The sequence below is a fragment of the Manacus vitellinus genome, unplaced genomic scaffold (genome assembly GCF_001715985.3).
Source record: "Manacus vitellinus isolate BGI_N305 unplaced genomic scaffold, ASM171598v3 scaffold_40_pilon, whole genome shotgun sequence".
Classification (NCBI taxonomy): Eukaryota; Metazoa; Chordata; class Aves; order Passeriformes; family Pipridae; genus Manacus; species Manacus vitellinus.
The window spans coordinates 3,368,175-3,391,844 of NW_021940541.1; the positions used below are offsets into that span (position 1 = coordinate 3,368,175).

The following is a 23,670-nucleotide window of genomic DNA, read 5'->3' on the forward strand; positions in this document are numbered from 1 at the left end:
CTTTGGGATAAAATGAGAGAGAGTTCTCCCAGGGTTGGTTGACATCCTGGGGGAGCAGTGGGGGAACCCTGGAAGTGCTCACGGCCAGATTGGACGGGGCTTGGAGCAACCTGGTCTAGTGGAAGGTGTCCCTGCGCATGGCAGGGGGTGGAACAAGATGATGTTTAAGGTCCCTTTCAACCCAAACTGTTCTGTGATTCCATGATTCTATGACTTGCAGCTGGGCAGGCCCCCCCTCACCCCTCCATCACCCCGTGGCTGCTGACAGGGCAGGAGGAGCAGGAGAGACCAGTGGGTGTGCAGGGAGGCGGAAAGGAGGGGAGGGAATTTGCGGGGTTGAAAGGGGAGGACCAACGGTCTATTTTTAACCGCAGTTTTGAATGTGAAGTGTCACCGATGTTAAAAAAAGCTCCTGGTAAACGGTGGGGAAGATGCAGGCGATAGTGGAAAGCCAGCTGCAGCTTTTTGAACTGCTCGCTGATGTTTGTGAGGAGGCTGTGAACACTTGGTTAGTGTTAATGTCTTAATTTTCCTCTTCTCAGCCTGAGGTCTCCCTGCACAAGTGACTTCCTTTAAACCGTGCTTAGCTCATAGCCTCCTAAGATTATTTTGTTTTTAAGAGGAAAAGAAGGGAGCAGTAGAGATATTTGCGCACTTTCCTATTGCGCTCGCTTCTTCGCAATCTCTTGGAACGTAACATGTTTTCCTTTTTTTTTTTTTTTAATGCTGAAAATTGGACTCCGATTTTTTTTTTTTTTCTGGCTAATTTCCATGTATTTCTCATACAGGATTTTAGCCTTGATCTATAATGCAGGCCTGTGGCTGTTCCTGCTAAAAGTTTGGTCCCACCAGTGCTTTCATTATAAATCCTTATTTTCAGTAGCAAATTGCTTCCTCCGAATGTCACCTTGTGATACGTTTGGGTGGGTGAGGGGGGCAGCATCCCCACATTGCACCTCGCAGCCATCCACCCCCCTCTTCCCCAGGATTTGGGAAGTGTTTGCTGCTGGTTGCATGAAGGCAGGAGGCTGAAGCCTCTGCGGTCTGTCACGTCAGTGATCCGTGGGATAATGCATCCCGAAGCAGTGGCCGTTTCTTTCTATTGTGTCACCGATCTGCGCATTAAAGGGACCCCGAGTAGGTGTTGCTACAATAAACCATCGCGGCTCTATAGGAGCCGTCACAGTTCATTGCATCAATAATCTGTGTATTAAGGCGTCCCGAGCAGGCCTGGGCACACAATGGGCCGTTATGGCTCCAGATGAGCCTGTATAAATTTAGGTCAATAACCTGAGTGTTGCTAAACCCCAAAATTGCCCTGCTACAGCGAGCTGGCAAGGAAGAAAGATGTGTAGATTATGCAAACCTGGTGCTTGCACAGGATACTCTGACTAAAGGTTAGTGGCGGGAGAATTATTTCATCTTATTTATTACTGTTATCTAAACCTCTCTCCGCTCACTTGGCTCCATCCTTCCCTCTCCCTTCACTCCGTGTGAGCGATGCTGCAAGAGCAGTGAGGGAGAGCCAGGGATGGAGGGATGGGAGGAGCAGGGAGGAGGCAGCGTTTCATGGCAGAGGTGTCCCAGAGCCACCCTGCATCCCGAAGAACTCTTTCCCACGGGACTTCATGGAAACACTCACACATTTCCATCCTGACTGTGCCTGACCCCGTGGAGCTCAGTATTGTCTGTAGCATGGGTTTTGCAGGCAGATCCCCCAGGGCTCCCCAGACTCTTGATTACTCCAAAAGCCACCCTCCATCCTCGTCACCGACCCGTTTCTTGATCCGAGCCCTCCGTGGTCCTTGATGCCCCAACACCTGGCTGGGCTCTTCTCCTCTCTGCCATTCTTAGCATCCTGCCCCTTCCTTCATTTCTCATTCCCCTCAGACAAGGCCCTTTTGTGGGTAGGTGGAGGGGAGAGGAATGCCTCCAGCACAGGCCGGAGAGCCCGGTTCGCATTGTGGGTGTACGCCTGAATGGAGACGTAGCCTTGAACTCTTGAACTCTCTTTTTTTTTTTTTTTTGTCGAGTAAAGCTGCTGTGTGCTGAAAACAAACAGGACTCACTCCGATGGAAAGAGATTGTGTAGTGGGAACAGGTCTCGGACCAAGAGAAACGGGGTTTTCCACGTTTCTATTCTGAGAGTTTCCATTTGAGATTTTGCCAGCAGTTGGACAGCAAAAGATGAATTAGCTGAGCTGTTAAAGGTATTACACGTGTTTCCCCCTTCAGAGACTTGTTAGAACATATTTTCTTCAGTGATAGTAATAAGTGTTACAAACAAAACAGAGTTTTCCGCTTTGGATATTCCTTTACACAGAGCATCATCTACATTAAAAAAAAAAAGTATGTTAAGCAACATGAATAGCTTCAGGCTATTTTATTTCATGTTGCTGAATAAGTCAATGCAGATGAGGACTTTTTATGTAAGAGTGGCTTGTAAATATAAGCACTAAGATAAGGGCAAACTGTCACTCCAGAGATTTCCTGGAGACAGAAGAGTATCACTGCCTCTTCACTATTCCCTGTCAAGGCAGCGGTCCCAGAACAGGCTCTGTGAGATTTGACTGGGAAAAAAGGCTTGAGATGTCTGTGACATGATGAGAAACACGAGGAGTTTGTACTGTATGGGGGGGTTCAGTGTGCTGGAGGTGGGCTGAGTCTCCTGGTTTGCTGGACCGTGGTGCAGCTGGGGCATGAGGGGCTTCCCCTCTGCTCTTCAGGTGAGCACCTGAATGATGGAGTCTCCTGCCGGGCTTAAATTCCTCCTCAGGCCCTCAGCTGGGGCTGGTGTGATCTTTCCTGGGATGAGGAATTGGGCTAAGGCCACCCAGGTACCTCCCATGATACACAGCCATTGCCCTGCAGTAGTTTGGTCACTGTGGGACAGGGCCCAGGGAGAACATCCTTTGTCACTGCTCATCCCAGGAGCCGCTTGAGTGTTCATGTAAGATTTGATTCTCTGATCCTGATTATGGAAGAATTTAGGAATGATGAGTAGAATTCCAGGCTTGGAGACACTACATGTATGTCATGTAAGTCTGTAGGTGGGCTGTCCTGGCCAGAATATGGGTGCCTTCAAGTTCTTGTCCCATCAAGCTGATGTGGCAGCACCTGGTTACAACTCAGAACACTGTATTCCCTGAGAATTCCACGACTTGGCTTGTAAGGATGCACTCATCTAGTTGCTTCTTTTATTATTTCTTTTAATTAGGAGCAGTACAGAACCAAGGACTCAAGAGAGTCTCAAAGACAAGTGGTCTTGGTTGTAGTGTTGGTCCTTCAGCTTGGGCACCCGAAGGAAAGCCTTGATACCCGGGGTGGTTTGGGTGGTCTTTGTATTGCTGCGCTTGCTGTTTTGAACTTTACGTTGAGGAGGAATTCAGGAGTAACTTGTGAGCACTGTGGAAGAGTATACTACATACAGTTGTTTAATAAATCCTGCAAGGCAGGAGTGCTGGGTGCTACCAGCCCTGAAACCAGTGAGCTAAGTGGGATTGGGGGATCAGTGGCACAGAGTCATGGGAATGGGAGAAACACAAGGCTTCACAGGGACACAGGGGGGATGCGTGGAGGGGAGGGGGTGTGGAGGTTGGGAGGATGTGGCTCCTGGCCACATGAAGATTTTGGTATGTGGCTCGTACTCAGGAAGTTTGGCCACCCTGATTACAAACATACATATATTTGGAGATGTATAGCAAGATACCATCTCTTTCCTAATTTGATTTGCATTTAGATGGAGAAAGGAAAACCACTGAAGCAGGGGAGTGGGTGGCTTTGTGTGGTTTCCTGGCCAGCAGAAGCTGAAAACAGTTTAAAGTTCACATTTAGCAGTATTAGTAGGAACTAGAAGGAGATGTCTGAAGGTAAGTGGCCATGTCCTACCTCTTGGCACTGAGGAAGCTGGATTTGCCTTTGTTCAGCTCCGGAGATGGCTGAACTCTCCCCTCTAGCTCCAGAGATAGGTAATGGTGCCATGGCACAATTTGCAGTTTTTCTCATTTAATCATTTTCAGAACTTAAAACATAAGGTACTATTTATGAGAGTAAAAAGGGTGAAGTCTGCTGTGTTAGAGTTGGGGGGTGAAAAGTGAACTGAACAAAACCAAACCTTGGAAGCAACAATAGCTGTGCACCAAAGGGTTTATTTAACCAGGACTTTTTTCATAGCTATTTCATCTTATTTTCCTCTTGTCCTTGCTCTTGCTTGCTCATCTATATACAGCATATGGAAAGGTTGCAAAGTGGCAATTACTAAATGAGAGTCGACAGAAACTACTCTGCAGCAGCTCCAGATGGGGTTAGTGATGCTGTTCCCAAGCTCTGTGCCGGGTGCTTCACTCCGCAGTATGAAATGCCCTCTAATGGACAAGTAACTGCATAACTCACCCAACAAACCGGCAAATACTCATTTTTTTTCAGGATTTCTAATCTGCTGTGCTGATTTTGGTAGAGGAGCAACTAATGGCTTGAGTAGAGAACAGCTTTTGGTTATCCAGACATGCAGATGATGCAGGTTCACCTCACTCTGCGTTAACCTTTGCGATTAGTGCACATGAAAAATGAGTAATTTAAGGAATTCTGGTAAAAAGTGGAGCGGGATTTTATTTTCCAGTATGGCAGGGACTGCAAGCTTATTTATGTATCATTTCCTGTTGTTTCATTTGAAAAGTTAAGGGTAGTTTTTCAGCCAGTTATGTGTATGGCAATATCAGTGTGCGTGTTATCAGCGTTGGATACTTAAAAAAAACAAGATAAGAGAGGCTGAAGGAGGCCCGTGATTAATTAGTAAATGGATTAGGCACTCTCAAAGCTAAGTGGACAATTTGGGTTCAGCTCCTGGTTATTGTTCTGCCCACCACCAGCCCCTGAAGGCTGTTGGTGCAGGGTGAGCAGAGCATCGACCTGCTTCATTTCTGATGCCAGAAAGAGAGATGACAGTTATTTTCTTTAAAGCAATTTTCTTGCTGCCTGTTTGGGTTGTTTGTTTGTATTTTAGCTTTAGGAATGAAAGGAGTGCCAGTTCTGGTATTTCCTAGTTCTACTTGAAAACTCACAGAGGATCTGTGGAGGGCTGATACTACCTGACAAGGGAGCATGTCTGGATCTTCTTTTCTCAAAGTCAAGTGAAAATCACTAATGTTGGAAATTAAAATGGCTAAAAAAAGCTGAAAAGAAAAGAGGTATCACACTCCCTCCTTTTTTTTGTGCCATAGCTATTGTGGCTACTTAAATATTTTCATTTCAGTGTGTCTTCATAACATCTGTCTGGCTGCTGAGAACCTAATCTAGAGAGCAATTTGTAACCTGAAATATAATTCTTAATGGAACTTTTTTTAAAAATTCACTTCCAAACAAAAACCTGTCTCATGCTTTATGCATCATTAAGGTAGAGAGGAAGGAAAATGCTGCACACCCATATGTCTTCTTTCCCTTCAAAGGGCACCTATACTTAATTGTGATTCTTCTTCTCCTGACTCAACAAGTAGCTTTGATGGAGTAGAACTGATGAGGGATCCGCGCCGTGACTTTCAAGGGCTGTAAGGAATGCAGGATCAGGCTCTCTGTGTCTTCTTTGAAACCTCATTATTTTAGCACAGTCTGTATCTCGTTGCATAATGTTTTAAGATGTGGTCTGCATCATTATGTGCCGTGTTTAATTTAGCAGCAGATGTGCAGGCTCATATGCCGTTATGGTACATTTTGTTCACTCATATAATAGCAAGTTCCTCAAAATTGCTACCAGTTTTTCAGCACAAGACTTGTTCAGGGTGTTATTCTCTTTTTCTGTACAGTGAGGAGCAGAAGAGCTCTTTATGTGCCACTAGCAGGTGCTCACATGGGAGTGCTGGCTCTCCATGAACACATTTAACCTGCTGCCTCACTGCTCTCTCTGCACCCAGGGAGGGCACCTGCCCCAGCAGTTTTCAGGGGAAGGCACCAGGCAGGCAGTGGAGGGGCAAGGCTTTGGTTCTTAGGTTTCTGGGCAGAAAAAGAAGTGTGTCACCCAGACCAGTAACACTTATTGCTGCCCACAGCATCATCCAGGCATTCCCATGGAGAAACCTTAATGCAAACATCACTGCACGCTCCGCGGCAGCAAAATAACTTGTAAAAGCATTAAAGCTAGTTAATAATGGTTTTGCAGCTAGAGTCCTACCCTCACCGTTTTGAGGGTGCTGAGGGTCCTGGAGGAGGGATAAAGGCTGCTGGGAGACTGCTGTGGTTTAATGCCAGCTGGCACATCAGTCCCATGCAGTCACTCCCTCCCTCCCTCCTGTGGGATGGGAGAGAGAATCGGAAGGGTGAGAGTGAGAAAACTCGTGGGTTGAGGTAAAGACAATTCAGTAGGTAAAGCAAAAAGTCTGCATGCAAGTAAAGCAAAATAAGGAATTCATTCCTGACTTGCCGTGGGCAGGCAGGAGTTCAGCCATCCCCAGGAAAGCAGGGCTGTGTCATGCATAGCAGTGACTTTGGAAGACAGGCACCATCACTCCAAATATCCTTTCTCTTCCTCCAGCTCCACATGCTCAGCATGACACCATATGCTCTGGGATATCCCTGGGGTCAGCTGGGGTCATCTGTCCTGGCTGTGTCCCTTTCCAGCTCCTTGTGTTTCCTTGCTGGTGGGGCAGTATGAGAAGCAGAGAAATACTTGACTCTGTGTGCTCAGCAATAACAAAAACATCCCTGGATTATCAACCCTGTTTCCAGCACAAGCCCAAACCACTGCCCCACACCAGCTACCCTGAAGAAAATTAACTCTATTGAGCCACACCCAGCACGGTGCCTGGCACCAAGATGTGATTTACAGGCAAGGTAGTTCTCCCAGAAATTGGGAAAAAACCTTTTTTTTTCCCCCCTAGCATCCTATTTCCCGTGGAATGGCTGAGCATGTTTAATGGAGCGGGAGAAGTCTAAACCCTGGCCACACAGGAACTGTGTGATTCCTCTTCCCAAGTCTGGAGGTTTACATCCTTCAGGCATTATTAAAAAAAAACAACCAAAAAAACAAACAAACAAAACCAAACAAAAACAACCAAACAAAAACAAACAAACCAAAACACTAAAAACAAACGAACACAATTTTATTCTGAGGTAATAAAATCTGTGTTTGTTTTATTAATTATTAAATTATTAAACATTTATCTGTGTAAATCTCTAATCCATTTTTGGTTTGTGCTGGACTGTTTGGCTTAATCGTGTCTTGATACTGTGAGCTTCCCATGTTGTTTGATTGTTCTTTAAAAGAAGACATCCAAAAAAACATCTCCAAAAGGTTTGTGTTGTCTGTCTCTTCCCTTCCATGTGCTCCCCTCCTCCCCTACGGTCGTGCCAGGGCTTTAGAGAGCATCACACTTAAGGATGTGCCGGCGGCGCAGGGAGGAAGGATGACAGAGTGTTCCCAGAGTGTTCCTCCTGCATTGTGCCGTCTCCTTTGTCCGCTTCCCTCCCCTGTCATTATCTCTGTGTGTCTCCTGCTTGCTTTTTTCTCTGCCTTTCCTTTCTTATGCCTAAGTCTGCTTCCCAGCCCCTCCTGCCCTCCCCACGGTGTCTGAAACGATCAGCAGTGGCCCGCTAGCTCAGGGTAGTTAACACCCAGGGATGCTAATGCAGGGCTGGAACAGTTCACAGCTCTCAGGGCTGTTCTTGCGTTGAAATCTCAGTTCAGGTGTGACTGAGCTTTGGAAAACTGGACCTTAACACAGAGGAGGATGCAGGGAGAGCTGCCCATGGCATCAGCAGATACCGACTTCCACAGTTCCACTCGGGCATCCTGCTCTGCTTCCAGCTGAGAGGACTGATATCCAACAGTAATCATGTGTATGAAACCTTCTCCAGAAACCTCTCCTTTCCCAAGAGCCTAGGAAATGTCCGACAGTACCATCAGAACATTTGGACTGGATTTGTTGAAGTAAGGAGTTGTACATGTGATGTGAGGAAGGATGGTAATTTTCTGTTGCTGTTTGGGAACGGGAGCTTTTGCAGTTCATGGAGCTGGAAGTTTTCTGTAGTACTGAATCTCCATTTTCTTGAGGCCATATTTCATAGAGGATAGAAAATGTAGACAGAAATTGCGAGAAACAGATTTCTGGCTCCACTAAGGGTCTGGGAGTCTGTGAATTCTTGTTTTAATTCATAAAATCATAGAATGGTTTGGGTTGGAAGGGACCTTAAAGCTCATCCTGTTCCAACCTCCTGCCATGGGCAGGGACACCTCCCACTAGCCCAGGTTGCTCCAAGCTCTGTCCAACCTGGCCTTGGACACTTCCAGGGATGGGGCAGCCACAGCTTCTCTGGGCAACCTGTGCTCAACTTGTGTTCAAATTTTGTCTAACAGTGTGTCTTATTTTGGAAAATCAACTTTATTTCTTTCCATTTTCCATGAAAAGGGGGAAAATCAGCCCTAACACAGCTCTCATTTTCTGGCTCATGGACTATGGTATTTAACGGGCAGTATTCACAAGCTGTTTAATTGTGTTACATCAGGATTGGTTTCCTCCTAAAACACTGTATTTAAGTACATTCCTTCTTTAAATAAATAAATAACTGCTGGGCTATCATCGTGTCTGAGGGTTTTCAAGAAAATTTACATTTTGAAAGACACTGTTGGAGGCTAACACGGTCATGCAATTACTGTATGTAAATCACTTTTTTCCTAATCTTGCTGAAGATGAAGTACAATTTTTGTGCGTGTGCCTCTCCCTCTCAAATTTCCTTAGACGATGAGCTTTTCTTGTCTTTTAATTGCTGACCATGATTTTTCTTCTGCCTAGCCCTGATTGTATTTATTTTATTGTGGGGGATATTTAGCCCTCTGATTGTTTGGAGATTAGGTTGGCTGTAGAAATCATTGAGGACAGATTGAAGTTGGGGACGCAACTAATTGCGTCCCCCGTCCCACAAGTGGAAGAACTACTTTCTTAATTACAGCCTCACGAGGAGGCAGGAGAATATCTGCTTGTTTCTGTGCCCCTCACATCTGGTTTTCTCCATTTTATCCATCCCTGCCAAATCCTGCTCAGCAGCTCCTGCCACATTTTTAATAAGTCTTCCGAGTTGGGCTTTTATTGCTGGTTGATGTCATGGACACCTGTCAGACAAAGATGGAGCAGTTAACATCATTAGGAAGCAGTTCATTCATGGCCATTACATTAAGCTGTGTGGGGCTCTAATATGGCCAGTAATTTCTCTGATTGTTATTAGTTTCTTTTGTGGGAAGTTTTCCTCCAGGGAGTAATGCAGGGAATTGAGATGGCAGGGGAAAAAAAAAAACTTTAATGGATGCATTCGTCCATCAGAAAATGCACTCTGTCAAAATTATATACACTTTGCATATTGATTTCATTTGGAGAAATAAAGGGTAAAACAGTTGCAGCCCCAACATAATGGACCAATTGAGTGTTTTCAGAACACGATGATAACTTTTTCTCTACTGGCATGACTTTTTTATAACCTGGTATTTCTTTCTGGAAGTGGAGTGGGATGTAATAGAGGTAAAAATTCATGGCTGTACTTGTAAATGTTGATGGTGGAAATGCCATTAGCTACTCAGGCTTTAGCTGCACTAACAGCTTAATTTTTGTTGTATGAAATATTTTGACTGTACCAAGCTTCTGCCTCTGGAATGGAAGTTTTCTGCTTCTTTTAGAATGTTGCATTAATTTTTAATATGAGTGGGAATCGTGCTCTTTAGCATCCCTATGTTTAAAAAAAAAAAAATCAATTAATTATTACCATAAATCTCAGCGATTAAACTGCAGTGGCGCTGCTGGGAAATTGGCCATTAACTACCAGGAAATCGCCGATCTTCCCTTAGTCGGAATTCAGCTGTACCAACACAAGGCCTTTCCTTTTATAAATTGACTATCAACGTGATGCATAATTGATAACCATTTATAATAATAACAATAATCTCCACGAAGTTGTCATCTCGGTGCGCGGCGGCTTTGTTAGAGCGTTTACCCCCTCACGGGCTCAGCCTGTTGCGTTGGTTTAACTGTGTTTTTCTGGGAAGTTAATGGTGTGCTTTTGGGAGAGCCGTGTGCTGGCGCAGAGGAATAAAATGCAAAGTAGAAATGCCTGACTGGACCTGCAGGACCCGAAACGTTGGAGAGAAGGGGAAGCAAAAATCGAGGTTGCAGATATTGCCCAAGGTCAACTTTTGGACTTCAACCTGGATTCTCCTGGTGCAGTGTCTTCTCTTGTGTCCTGTATTTCATGAACCCGGCGTTTTTTAGTTTTCTTGAGAATTTGGTTTGCAAACAGTGCATTCACCTACCAGGGAGAAGCTATTTGTGGGTCATTTTGAACGAGTGGTTCAGTTTGAAGTTTGTGGTTACTGCTGGCTTTTCAGAATTTATTTCATTTTTTTAACCCTTTCAGTACTGTGCAGGCAGAGAGGTTGAGACTTTTCAGGCAATACAGATGGCCACTCAGGAGATGATTTCTAGCTATGCTTGTGCTCATGCCTGCCTTCCTCTTCTCCTTCCCTCCTTGCAAGGCCTCTGAAAACGTTCTGGTGTTTTCCTTTGCTTCTAGAAATCACGGATTTATGCTAATTCTGCTCTTTTGGTGCCTTTCAGTGGGTGGTGGATGGATGGTGAGGGGCAGAGGCCTCTTTTTGAGCAGGGTCCCTTCCCTGGAAAGGTTAGTAGCTTTTATCAGGGTCATCTGCCTTCACCTTAAAGTGTAAAAGAGGATATTGAATCAGTGGTAGCATAAAATATTAGTGCGTGTAGTGTTGAATTGTTTCAATTCAGTTGTCAGCATGAGGTCTTTTCCTCTGTGGCTTGATTCACAAATGCTGTTGTGGAACTTGCTTTGAAAAACTCATACCTGGGTTTTACATCAAAAGCTCAAACCTGAGTTTTACAAAAAGGCCATTGGGTAGAAGTGCCACAGCAGCATGTTCAGGGGCTGCAACCTGAGCTCGGGTTGAAGCGTTCAGGGATTAAACAAAGCTCTGGCTCTCTGTAGGAGGAAAAAGCATCAGACCTGAGAAGGATCCATTTGGGGTCTTCCTCTGTGCCACCAAAATGCAGAAAACCTTCAGTGTTGTCCCGTTGGAGAACATTTCCTGTAAATCAGCCACACATGTGGCTTTTATGGATTACTTTGTTTCACTGGCATTTAAAATTGTGTTTGCTAGAAATGGCCTCTCTGGCACCCAAAGTTTAATGTTGGCCCTTCAAACATGAGGGCAAGGACAGGCTATGGTGACAGCTGGAATATATATCAGGGTCTTGTTGCAAATACAAGGTCCATTGATGACTTTTACAGGGCGAGGCTTAAATAAGACATGAAAGTAGTTTGTGTGTGAAAGTACTGGCAGAGCAAAAGCTACTTCCCCTTTTTTATATGCTCTTGAAGAATCTTTCAGCATCTGTGAGCCTACAAAACAACTTAATGGTTTGTATCTGCTAGGAATAGATTTTTCAGACAGAAATAAAACTGGGAAGCCCATGCAGTGCTTTGGCAGTTCTCATGTACAAGGCTGGTTTTTCTGATCGCAGGGAAGATAAAGAGGCCATAAGTTTGATTTGTGGCGTGAGAAGTGTGACCAGAGGGATGCTAGGGCTGGAAGCATTGAACTCACAGGTGACCTTTCAGAACCTGCTCTGCTGTTGGGCACAGGCAGATCTCACTGGTGTGCTGGAAATCACAGAGTGGTTTGGGTTGGAAGGGACCTTAAAGCTCATCTCGCTCCAACCCTCTGCCATGGGCAGGGACACCTTCCACTAGACCAGGTTGCTCCAAGCCCCGTCCAACCTGGCCTTGGACACTTCCAGGGATGGGGAGCCCACAACTCCTAATGACTCCTTTCCTTTCCCTGCAGGACCCACAGTGGCGGTATGCACGCCGACTCCTGTGAGTTTTCCTAAGTTCCTGGGGGACTGCTTTGCTTTTTGAATCAGAAAGTTGCAAAATACCGTCAAGAATGGCACTTGTGGATAAACACAAAGTCAAGCGACAGCGCCTGGACAGAATTTGTGAAGGTAAGAGTGTACTCTCATTTTCCTGTGGAAGTTGAGAGATGATTAGGGTAGAATATCTATTTTTTTCCTTGGGTTTTTTTAAAGCACTTAAACATAAAGAGATCCAAGAGGACTAGATCCCCCTGTCTTCTCAAAATACATTCATACTGTCTGGTTACTCACTTGGAAGTCATGTGTAGTCCTGTGAACAGGATTTTTGTTTAATTTCCAGGTCTTCTCCTTTTATCCTATTTTCTATGGAAATTATCTGGTCAGTCCCAATTTGAAACATAGCTTAAATTTCTACTGTATTTAGAAAAGTGTTGTGGTCTATTAAATAGGCTTTCTGGAGGTCTCCTCTGGCTGGAGAAAAATCTGGGACTCACAGACTGGTGCCATAACTCTTCCTTCCCTTCCTAATCCGAGCGGTGCCAGTTGCAGTGTCCAAGACAAGTGTCACTCAAGGGGTATGAAAGTAGACCGTCTCCTGTAATATTGACTATCAACCTATAAGAAATAAATGGAAAATTTAAGAGATGTTGTTTTAATGATTTGGGGCACATTGTTGGAACAGCTTCTCTTTCGCTGGTGTGTGGTGATCAGGCAGCTTTGCTGGAATTCTTTATTGATGGTGTGTCACAGGACAGGTGGCTTTTACTTTCTGTTTCAATTTTCCAGCAGAAGTGTTTAGGAAACATTTTCTATTGCAGCTCACATAGTGTAAGTTACTTATGACAGAAATGAAGTGATGGCAAACAAGCTCTGACTTTTTGGTGCACACTCTGATAACTCTCCAACGCTTGTGCAAGTTTTGCCATCAGCAATAAAAGCAGAGCAGAGTGTTATTTTAGGAAGAATATCTTATGTCTCTTTAGGAGTTCCAGTGTTCATCTGCTCTTAAGGAGATGGCTAGTGGCCTGCAGGGTAACAGTGTGCAGTGTTACTTGAATGCCAACGAGGTGAAATGGGATTTGCTGGTGGATGAAAGCAGAGAGCTCACAGGGGAGTTGTGCTGTGTCTGTTTGAGCAAAACATGTGGGGCTTTGCGGAGTTTCCAGTCAGTGTGAAACCCTGATCAGCAGGACAAGATGGGGTTTGCCTTGATTTTTCTGTTATATATTGTTTAGTCTCCATTGCTACTGCTTTAACTTGTTGTAAGTTACTTATCTCTGTTAATTTTTCTCTGTTAATTCTGGAGAGGGGGAGACAAAGCAGAGGAGATGAGTTAGAAGGGAGTATCCAGGGTATGCTGCCATGTGGAGCTGCCTGTTTCTCCTACTGAATGTCATAAACACTCAGGTGTAGCACACTGTCTCATCTTCAAAACTTACTTTGAACTTGACTTAAAAGAGTTCTATCAGCTGAGCCTGGATTTTCAAAAGCTGCCTTCCCGGTTTGATGTTTACCATCAGATCTAGTTGCTGAGTGTACAAGAAATTCAAAAGGATCGTACGACAGACCTGCTAACGGAGCTTTAGATGTGATTGAAGTTTAGATTATTTTTCTCTGATATATGAGCTTTTTTCTTCTTTCCCAGTCGAAAGATATTCTTTTCTAATCTGTAAATGTGCAGAAGACATAACTTTTTAAAGTATACTTTGTCGTTTGCTACTGGGTTTGTAATTTGCTGGAAATGTTGGGAGTCACCGTTGCAAGACGCTGTTGTGTTGTATTTGGAAGCAACAGATAAGGACTGATTGTGAGCAGCATTGTAAAAATTACCTTGAAAAATGCTAAAAGCTTAGGATTTGCCAAAATAACTAGACTTGGAGGACAGCTGAATACTGGCCTCTCTGATGGCTATTTTTTATGATAGGCTTCTAATCTTGGTTTATAGCATAGAAAAGCGCTGAAAGGGGGCAATTCCAGCTGCACACTTTGAAAAAAAAAATGACCATTTCTCTTGTGTTTGTCTTGAAAGGATATGGAATAATAGTGAAAGATAATGAGAAATTTTGGAACTACTTCAGCAGACTCAGGAGAGGAGTCTTTGCTAACAGAATTGTGTTCAGTGAGAGGAATCTCTGCTGTTCCATCAAGCTGATGGCAATGTGGTCCAAAAAAGTTGCTTTTAATGATTTCCTGTTCTGTGGAAGCACTTAAGGAGCTTTTCCCTTTAAAAAGTGAATGGGATACAAAGCTGCATTTACCTGATGAAAGGCTAGATGTATGGTAGTACACAGGTGGATTCCTGTTCTTTTCCTGAAGGTTCATATACAATCCCTTTTACTATTCCCAACACAAACCGTGCAGAGTTTACTAGGAATGGGCTTTACTCCATGAAGCAGGATGGTGGCAGGTCTGGAGGTGGAATACCCTCGGGCTACATGTTGTAATCACTACCCAAACTGCCAGAGGGATTCTCCTTCCTAGGGACTCACTAAAACCATAACGTGTTGAGGGAAATGCCTTACAAACCATCGTGGTATTAAAAGAGTATATTAAGAAGTTGCAGCGTTTGTATTACTCTGTTAAACGTGGAAATATAATCCAAGCCATACAAGGAGGTGGTATTGTTTAAAAAGCCAGTTCACAGCCTTTACAGGCAGGTTTATGAGTCTTCCAGAGAGAGGAGCTGTGCAGTCTCATTGCATTACTCAGCTTGACCAGCTCCTCTGGGTTTTTTTGATGCATAATTATGTCATCTTTGTATGACAGCATTACTTTTTGCTCTGAGCAGGCTGTTTTCAAGAGGTGAGCTTTTTGCACCAGATAACAATTTTGACCTACAGACAGATATGGATGGGATAAAGGTCCAGACTTGAGGGGATAAAGGAATTTTAGGGCAACGGCCTGCAGCAGAGACATTTGGAGTAGCATGTTAACAATTAGGCGGGTTGGTGGTGCCCTCTGAATGAAGAGAAGTTGGAGTGTGCTCACAGTGGTCTTGGCTTGCCCGTTTCTCTCTCTTCTGGTTGTCCCAGAGACTTTGGGTGCCTGGTCTGTAATTGGTTCCATGTGAGTGGAAAGATGGACCCAGTGAATAGCTGGGGCTTTTGCAAATAATATATGCAGAGTGGTTTACATAATCCCTGTTTGTGGAATTGTGTCTTATTCCATAGTGGGTCAAAATATGCTTTAGAGGTGGAGCCGCTGGTGCTGTGTGGAGTCAGACGTGTCCAGCAGCCCCTCGTTTGGATCCTGTTCCCATTAGTTTGTGATTTTGCCACATTTTAAATTTGTATGAGCCGAAATTTTCCATTCCATGATGAGTTTTTTACCTCGGGGTGAATGAAAACAAAAAAGAGTTCCAGCAAAAATTGTGGAGCTGTGTCAGAGTGAGAGATGGAGAGGGAGAGATGTTGACTTTGCTGTGTTTGAAACAAAGCTGAGCCACAGTCCTGCTCAATGTGGAGCTGCCAGACCCGCCTGCTCTAGTTGGGATAAAAAGGGACTGAATTTTACAGCCCCAAGTTGCTGTGTGTCAGGAGCATTCCTGAATTCGGTGCAATTTCACAGCCTTTGAAAAAAATGGCAGCAACACCCCTCAGGGTTGAAGCTCACCTGCCTTTGATTTAGGAAACAACAACAGAGAGATTAGATGTAATGTTTTCTGTGCTACCTTTGACAGAACAAGGCGTCTGACAATGCCCCCAAGAAACCCCAAACTCAGAAGACTATGATGGCACTCCTGGTGCATCCATCACTCCCATGAGATTCCGTGCTCACATAAGGCATTCCCATACAGGGAAATAACTGGAAGTATCACTTCTGCTGCCCAGCCTGCTGCTTGCTCAGCTGATCTTTATCCTATGCTTCTGTCAATATAGTGAAACAAATATTAAATAGTATCAGGAGCTAGAGAGGGAGTGAGGAGCAGCCCTTCTGCAGTTGCTGGCTGTGTCTTCGGGAATGGTCAGGGGAGAAGGTGCTGTGGTAGTGTGTCATTTCCTCATGAAATGTAGAAACTTAACAGGGACAAGGCAGCAGTGGTGGTACATCCAGGATACAGTGTGTTGTCTGTGAGTAAAACACGGGTTTTCCCAACAGACTGAATTTCTCTCTGATGATCCCAAGTGCTGCCTCTGGTCCGTACCACTGCTGTCTTCAACACCAGTGCCATGGAATTTTAATGTCTGGGTTTATAGGTTATAGTTTGAACTAACATTTATGAGTCAGTTAAGCTTTCAACACATGCCCCAAAACTGGCAGCCTTGAGATGAGCAAAAAGCAAAGTGAAAAAATAATTGCAAGGCCAAGCGAGCCCAGACATTTTCTGACAGTTTTTGCTCCAGGATTTGTCATTATCCAGTGGGAAATCATGTTCTTAACACATCAATTTATGCCACCAAAGTTGTCTGTACTTTGCAAAACAGAACTGTTTGCAGGGGCAAACAAACCATTCATATGCTTTGTTTTCTTTCATGTCCTTTGATATGTTTGATGGCCAATAAATGCCAGCACAGCCACATAATACTTTTCAGTGCCTCATGCATGTGTCTCTCTGCTTTTCGACTTACAGACTCACATTCTCAGTGGCACCCCTGTGTCCTCTTAGGATGAGGCTTCTCTGGTGCTACCAGTAATTCATACTTCCTGTAGGAATTCCTCATGTGTTTACCTTCCAGTCACTGAAGTATCTGAGTGTGGCCTTGACTCTCCACACACCCTTGTTGCTCAGTGGGTGTGAGATCCTGTCCTGGTTACTGAAGCCTCTTGGATGAGTCTGTCTTGCAAACCTTGGTGGGAAGGGGTCTATGAAAGGAGAGGATAAAGCTCAAGCTGCACCAGGGGAGGTTCAGGTTGGTCATCAGGAAGAATTTCTTCCTGGAAAGGGTGGTCAGGCATTGGAAGGGGCTGCCCAGGGAGATATGGAGCCCCCATCCCTGGAGGTGTCCAAGAAACACACTCAGTGCTCTGGTCTGGTTCACAAGGTGGTGATTGGTCAAAGATTGGACTCAGTGATCTCACAGGTCTTTTCCAACCTGAATGATTCCATGATTCTGTGAAATGGAGGAGGGAGTTTGGGGTAGGAATAGATGGTTTCAACATCAACAAAATTATCTCTGCCATGGCTGCAAGAGGCTGGTTGAGTCATTTCAAGGGTGGACAGAAATTCTGTATTCCACGTTTCCACCTGTGATGGAAGTCACTGAAAACCATATCCAGTAATATTTAAATAAATATACTGTGTAATGGTAGATACTGTGGTAAATACAAACCAGGGGTGCTTTTTACCTGGTGTTTATTTCAGTCTCTTGGCCATAGAGGTAGACTTAATAATCACACTGTCAATTATTGCTTGTGGTGCACTTTCATATCCTTAAAAAAAACCCAAACCAACCCTCAATAAAAGTGCCCCTGAAGATTTGTAATGGTTTTAGCTTTTCAGCAGTATTTGAACAGTGTGTCCTTGAGGTCTGGGCTCACACACCACTAACAGCAGACTATGGAATAGATTTTCATTCAAAAATCACAGTCCATTCCTGCTAAAAAATAGAGGAACTTGCTTCTGGAAGCAGATGGGAAAATGTACTTTAAAACTACAACTCTGGAAAGCGTCTGCCTGCAATTCTTCCTCCTTTGTATAACATAACAGTAGCCAAAATGAGTACATTTGATATTTGGGTGGAGGAATTTTCTTCCATTCTTGCAAATTTGCACACCAAGTAGCATCTGATAACACTTATTTTTACTGCTTAGAAATAGAATCTTATTATCTCAGGAAATCCTTATCACCACTATGCATTTGATGAGAAACAATGAGTTAAAGATGATATCAAGCATGGAAGAAACTGCATGTCCTGAGTAAAAGTGACTTATTTAGAATAAATATAGACCTTTTTTTTATCTAGTGGATTTGGGTTTCTTTGTTCCATGAATATAAAACAAAGTAGAAGGATTTCCCCCCCCCACAATAAAGCTTTTTATCCTTTTTATTTTTTTTTAAGTTTCTACCTCAAAGCACAGAAACTATCAGGCTTTTAAGGAAGGGTTGCTTAACACATTTTGCCTAGAGAAAAGGCAGTGTTGGCTTGTCAGATCCTCTGCTGTTGCCTCTGTACTGCTTTATGCAAACTGAAGATCTCTCTGGCTGCTCCGATGTTTTTACTTTCCCGAGAGTCCAAACGAAGTTCTTTTGCTTTTGTGGTAGTTTCCAAAAATCACTTCAAATTCATAGAAAAGCTGGGTTACACCTTTTTTTACCAATGAAGAGTAATGCTCTTAATTACCCTTTCACTGATAGAGGCATGGCAGTTTTGGGGATTACTTGTCATTAATAGGTTTTGTTAAAATTTTAAGATATTTAAAAAAAATTGGACATAATCCTATGGGTGGAGAAAGTTTAGGCAACCCTAGTGGGTTTACAGACATTATTCAAACTTACTGACCTTATTCCACTCTTTTTAACTGTTTTGCTGTGCTGAATCAGGAACTCTCTGTATTTCTAAGTGGATTTTTTCTGCTTTTTGACTCAGGTACTTTGTGGCTCTTACCTCCAGATGTGCTGTTGTGCTCACAAGGTGGATACACAGGCTGCTCCAGCAGTCTTTCAGTCCTGGGTAGATCTTTTTCCTGTACATTCACTCCTATGCAGCCTTTCTCCTGTGACATTCCATGGGGAAATGTACATGACAAGATGTAGGACTTGAGCCAGATACGAAGCCAGCCTGACAAAGTCCCCCAGGCATCTGGGAAAGAGTAAGACACATTTAGATAAGGTTACAGGCAAAAATTCCATTAATTTGGTTTGCAACTTTTTGTAATAGAGAGGCTCAAGCTATTGCAAGAAGGAGAACTCCCCTTTCCCTGGCCTTGAGTGCTGTATGCACCAAAATAGGAACAAATACTTCTGTTGTGTTCTCCTTGTGTTTAAACCCACATTTATGGTGACTTAATATGTGTCTCTTAATTCTGCTATGTATTTTTCCATTTCCCCCAGCCCCCAGACAAGGTTCCATGTAACATGCTTTATAACTTGGTGTCATTTATTAAGAAACAATTACAGCTGATGACTTCAATACCATCAACTTAATTTCCATCCTTACCACATTTCCCATTTAAATTAACTGGTTTAGGGATTAACATGTTGTCATCGGATCTGGTGCTTTTTTTTTTTCCTCCTTACTTTAAATCCTCCCCTGCATTTAAAGATTACTCAGAAAAGTGATAATATTCCCAGAATATGCAACGAGGAGCCTCGTGAAGGGGTTGTTGGAGCAGTGGCCTCAGGGCAGCCCTGCTCTGGAGTGTGGGAGCACTGCAGAAGCTGCCTCCAACATCCAGGGGGTAGAAGTTGGCTGCTTCCAAATATGTAATGAGAAATGATCAGTCCTTGGGGACAGATGAGAACAGGATGGATTTTCCTTCAAAATACCAGAAAAAAACCCCTTGTATTTAACTCCTAAGTTACACTCTTGCAGGGAGTGGTGGTGTTGGGATCTCGACCAGTCTTTAGATTTTATTCTGATTCTACTGAATATTTACTAGTAAATATTTTGACAGGAGGAGGACATCTGGCTATACTATAATAAAGCTGCAGGGAAATACATTACACAACTTTTCTTTTTTATTTTTTGCTCTCCACAAACAGATGTAATGGATCCAAGTGCCAAAACAGTGAAGGTTTTCATTATGGCTTTTCTATCTGAGAGCTTTCTTCAAAGAGCAAGTTTTGAGTTGGTTTTGCATTTCTTAAAGTTAAAGAACATTGATCATTTCTTAGTGACACTTTTATATAGCCCGTTAGCTTCACACTATTAATTTGTTTTGTCCTTTTTTTTTTTTAGATTGCCGTTTTAATTTTTATTTAAAACATAACACTCTCTGCTGCCATCTAGCACCTCAAAACTTGGTAATAAACAGCTTCAGTTCATAAAAAAGCCTCTAGTTGTAGATTTACATGGTTTTTTGAGAGAAAAGAGTATTGCTGCCTGCTGATGGTAACAGGTATTTGATTGAATCGGGGTCATCCTCACTGGGAGCAGCCATCCCCCTTAACCATCCCCACAGATGGCGAGGGAACACAGTAGGACATCTCACATTTGAAGATTTGATCATCGCAATACAATAATACAAAAGACCAGTCTTTTAAAAAAGAAAGGTATAAATGTTTTTTTTTAGCTAAAATAATACTTCCTCCTGTTTGGTTTTGTTTTTTATCTGCGTCGGGTCTGCAAATACATATTTCAAACTCTGACATCACTAGGGGAAGTAAGGCAGAGAGATACCCTGAACCCCTGTTTATCTCCTCAGGCCCGTGTTACAGTCTGGTAATTAATTATTTTTTATGCAAAGCCCAGGCATGCATGGCAGAGTTCAGAATTACAATATATATTCATTTAACAGTGGATTTCTCGACTGCTTTCTGGGACAGATATAATTCCCATGCTTTTTCATTACACATGCTGTTTAAATCTTGATCCTGAATTCTTATTAAAAATGATGAGATTTGACCTCAAAGTCTAATACCCAGTTTTGGAGACAAGGTGCTTGATGTGATTTCTAGAGGATTATTTTTAAGAGCATTCGTAGATTAGATCTCTGCGAATGGTTGAGGGATGTGCCCAACGAACCTTGTCTGCTGCTTTTCGCCTGCCGTGCAGCATCCAGATTGATTGGTATTTTGTAGTCCTTGAAGTGTGTTAGCTGTGTGGTGTAAGGGTACATCTGATATTTTTATTATCCCCTCGTTGATGCAGGAATGTGACAGTGCTGTTTCTGCCAACTTTTATTGGAGCCTCCCCATACTTAAAGGCAAAATTGTTTCTGATTGAAGTTTCAAGAGCTTGTAGGGCTCATTCCAATGGCTCCAAGTGTGTTTTACAGCTGGGCTTCTCGTTTTTAGCTGCAAGTGTGTTTTAGATGATTGCTGCCTTCCTGCATTTGTTACCTGCAGTTTGATTTCATCCTGGATGACAAATGGTTTGGGTTGGAAGGGACCTTAAAGCTCATCCAGTTCCACCTCTCTGCCTTGGGCAGGGACACCTTCCACTGGACCAGGTTGCTCCAAGCCCTGTCCAACCTGGCCTTGAACATTTCCAGGGATGAGGCAGCCACAGCTTCTCTGGGCAACCTCCAGGACCTTGCCAGAGGAGCAGGATAACATGAGGTGATAAGTTACCACATGCTCATTGAGGTGCTTCTTGCACATACGTTATTCTGAAACAAGTAGCAGGTAATTCACAGAAGTGTAGAATATCCTGAGTTGGGACGACCCCACAAGAATCATTGAGTCCAACTCCTGGCCCTGCACAGGACACCCTAAGAATCCCACCCCGTCCCTGAGATTGTTGTCCAAACACTCTGACTCTGGCAGCCTTGGTGCTGTGACCACTGCCCTGGGGAGCCTGTTCAGTGCCCGAGCACCCTCTCGGGGATGAACCTGTTCCTGACATCCAGCCTAACCCTCTCCTCACTCCTCGGGTCACGGGGGAAATCGGGGTAGGGCTCCCTTCAATGAAAGGTGGATGAAATGGCTCCAGACAGAGAATTGTTGGAGTGTGGAAGTGATGAGAGACGTGGGCTCCCACGAGGGTGGGAAGGAGCATGTCTCCTGCCTCGAGCCCCTTCCAAGCAGGGAGAGGCACAGAAATGCAGTGGAGAGGCAAGTGATCAGCTCCACAGCTTCACATCCTCTCTCCTCACGTTGGCTTGTGGGATTTCAGGGGATTCTTGGGAAATGACTCAGAAGGACACTGCAATACTGTGTCACCAGTTTGGAGGGGAAATGTGTGCTTGCTTTGCCATACCTCCACATCTGTTTAGGTGCCATATTGACCTTTTATTTTCCATGGGTCCATTTGTATGTAGCCAGTAGGAATGGCAACTGAACCCAGTTACTGATCCCAGTTTGTGTGGAACATTTCGGGGCAGCTCGTGCATTCCTGGAGCCTGTCACGCTGATGGTCGTGGCACATTTCTATCCCAGCACTGGGGTCTTGGGTTACAAACAGCCATAAGCTTTTGTTTTTTTTGCTTTAAAGTCATCGAAATGCAGAGTTCTGTGAGGCAATGATTGGTTAATAACTGGCTGATCTTAAGAGTGTTTTATTGTAACGCACCAAGTTGGTATTTGGGAGCGTTTTGTTGAAGTTACAAAGCATCTTTGCCTTTGGTTTGGAAATTGGTAAAAGCATGTGGCATGGCTTCAAGTGCTGAGTGCTTTCAGATGCTGTGCTGCTCCTTTGATTATTGAAAATGATTCCAGCACAATCCTGCTAATTTTCTCTTTGTGCTCCCCTAATTTCAGGAGACTGTTAAAAAGTCCATCTAGACCAAATGCGTATTGCCACTGTGAGGGAGATTTTTGCAGAGCCAAATTTTAGCAAACGCGGTAGTTTTCAAGAATTTGGAACATTTTCTTCCTTCTTTTCCTCTCTCAATTCTTCAATTTTTATTTTTTTTTTTTAATATATTTGTATACATGCACATGTGTGGGCATTCTCACAGTGCATCCTATTCTTTTTCTTCTCTATAGTATCCGTGGAATACCACAGTATAGTTTAGCACCAGCAGCTCTTTTCTATTTCCCTGGCATCCTGCAAGCTGAACGTGGGAGGAGGATGTTTAGGAAAGGCTTCCCAAGCTTTGGGGGTCATTAGGCACAATCACACCCGGTCCTTGAAAGCCCAGGCAGTGAGGGCAGGAGCATTTATCCTCCTGGTAGCTTTGTGCCTTGTCACCTGAAAACACATGACAAACACTGATTAATCTGAACACCACCCGACTGTGATAGGTGTATATTATTATATCCCTCTTGATGGAAGGGGAATCGGAGAGTAAGGAATTAAGCAATTTACTCTGTGACAGTGGCATAGCGAGGTATAAAGGCTGGGTGTCCTGATACCTGCTCTGCCCATTAACATGAGATGTATTTGTTCTCTAGAGGATTTTTCACTACCAGGGGCAGGATCCTTTGCCTTTGAAAGAGAAATAGCCTTTCCCATGCTGATGCACCTTACAGTTTTTGCCAGAAATTACATTTGGCACATTCTTTCCATTCTACTCTCTCCCAGAAAAAAATAGCTTGGGAGAAAACATCAACATTTTACTACATTAAAAATATTTTCTTCCAATAGAAACAAGATTTAAATTTATAATTGAAGAGTATTTGTCTGTTCTATTTTGTTGCACAGAGTAATTTTTCCAGCAACTTGCTTTCTGAATAGGTAATGAAATGTTTTACATCAGCGTGAATGAAATTTTGCATCCAACCTCTCTTGACTCAGTGCTACAGACACCAAAAAATGTTGTTTATGCAGTTGTGTTGCAGATTTACCATCCTGATTTCTTACTATGGTTCTCGTGTGTAAACAGACTCTCCCTGTGGGAAGAGAATGGCACCTCCCAGCACTGCTTGTTTCACATCCACTGTGAGTGGATTCCAGGGTCAGATTTCATGCCATTGGCTTTGAGTGCAGTGTCTAAACGATGGGCCCACCTTTCTTTACTCTGTTGTCACCTTTTTTTCAGAGCAGACTTCTGTGGTCACTGTATCATAGCCAAATTTACCATGTGTTAGATCAGTGCTAAACTGAAAAGCAGAATATTAAGTCAAAACTCTGTATTTTCACGTGATCTGAAATACCAGAGCATTTAATCTCTTGATCAGCTTTTTTTTTCTTTTGGGTGTTTTTTTCTGGCTTTTTTTTTCCAAATAACTCTAGAATTAAAAGACAAAGGGAGAATAAATTTTCTGCCTGTTCCACAGTCCTTGTCTCCCCCTCATGTCTAGGATGTGGGTGCC

At 43.6% G+C, this 23,670-nt stretch overlaps 1 protein-coding gene across 2 annotated transcripts in view; it reads left to right on the forward strand.

Annotated features, from left to right (window-relative positions):
* The first annotated feature begins 241 nt into the window (after positions 1–241).
* Positions 242–23,670, forward strand: part of CTBP2 (C-terminal binding protein 2) — a 70,124-nt gene continuing 46,695 nt past the window's right edge. The window contains exons 1-2 of one of the 2 annotated variants that reach the window (XM_008928503.3): positions 242–291; positions 11,843–12,002. In XM_008928503.3, the coding sequence (XP_008926751.2) occupies positions 11,945–12,002 (58 nt within the window). In that variant the 5' untranslated portion in view covers positions 242–291; positions 11,843–11,944. Of the gene's footprint in view, positions 296–11,842; positions 12,003–23,670 lie in introns of both variants that reach the window. The other variant, XM_018078444.2, reaches the window with a different exon arrangement.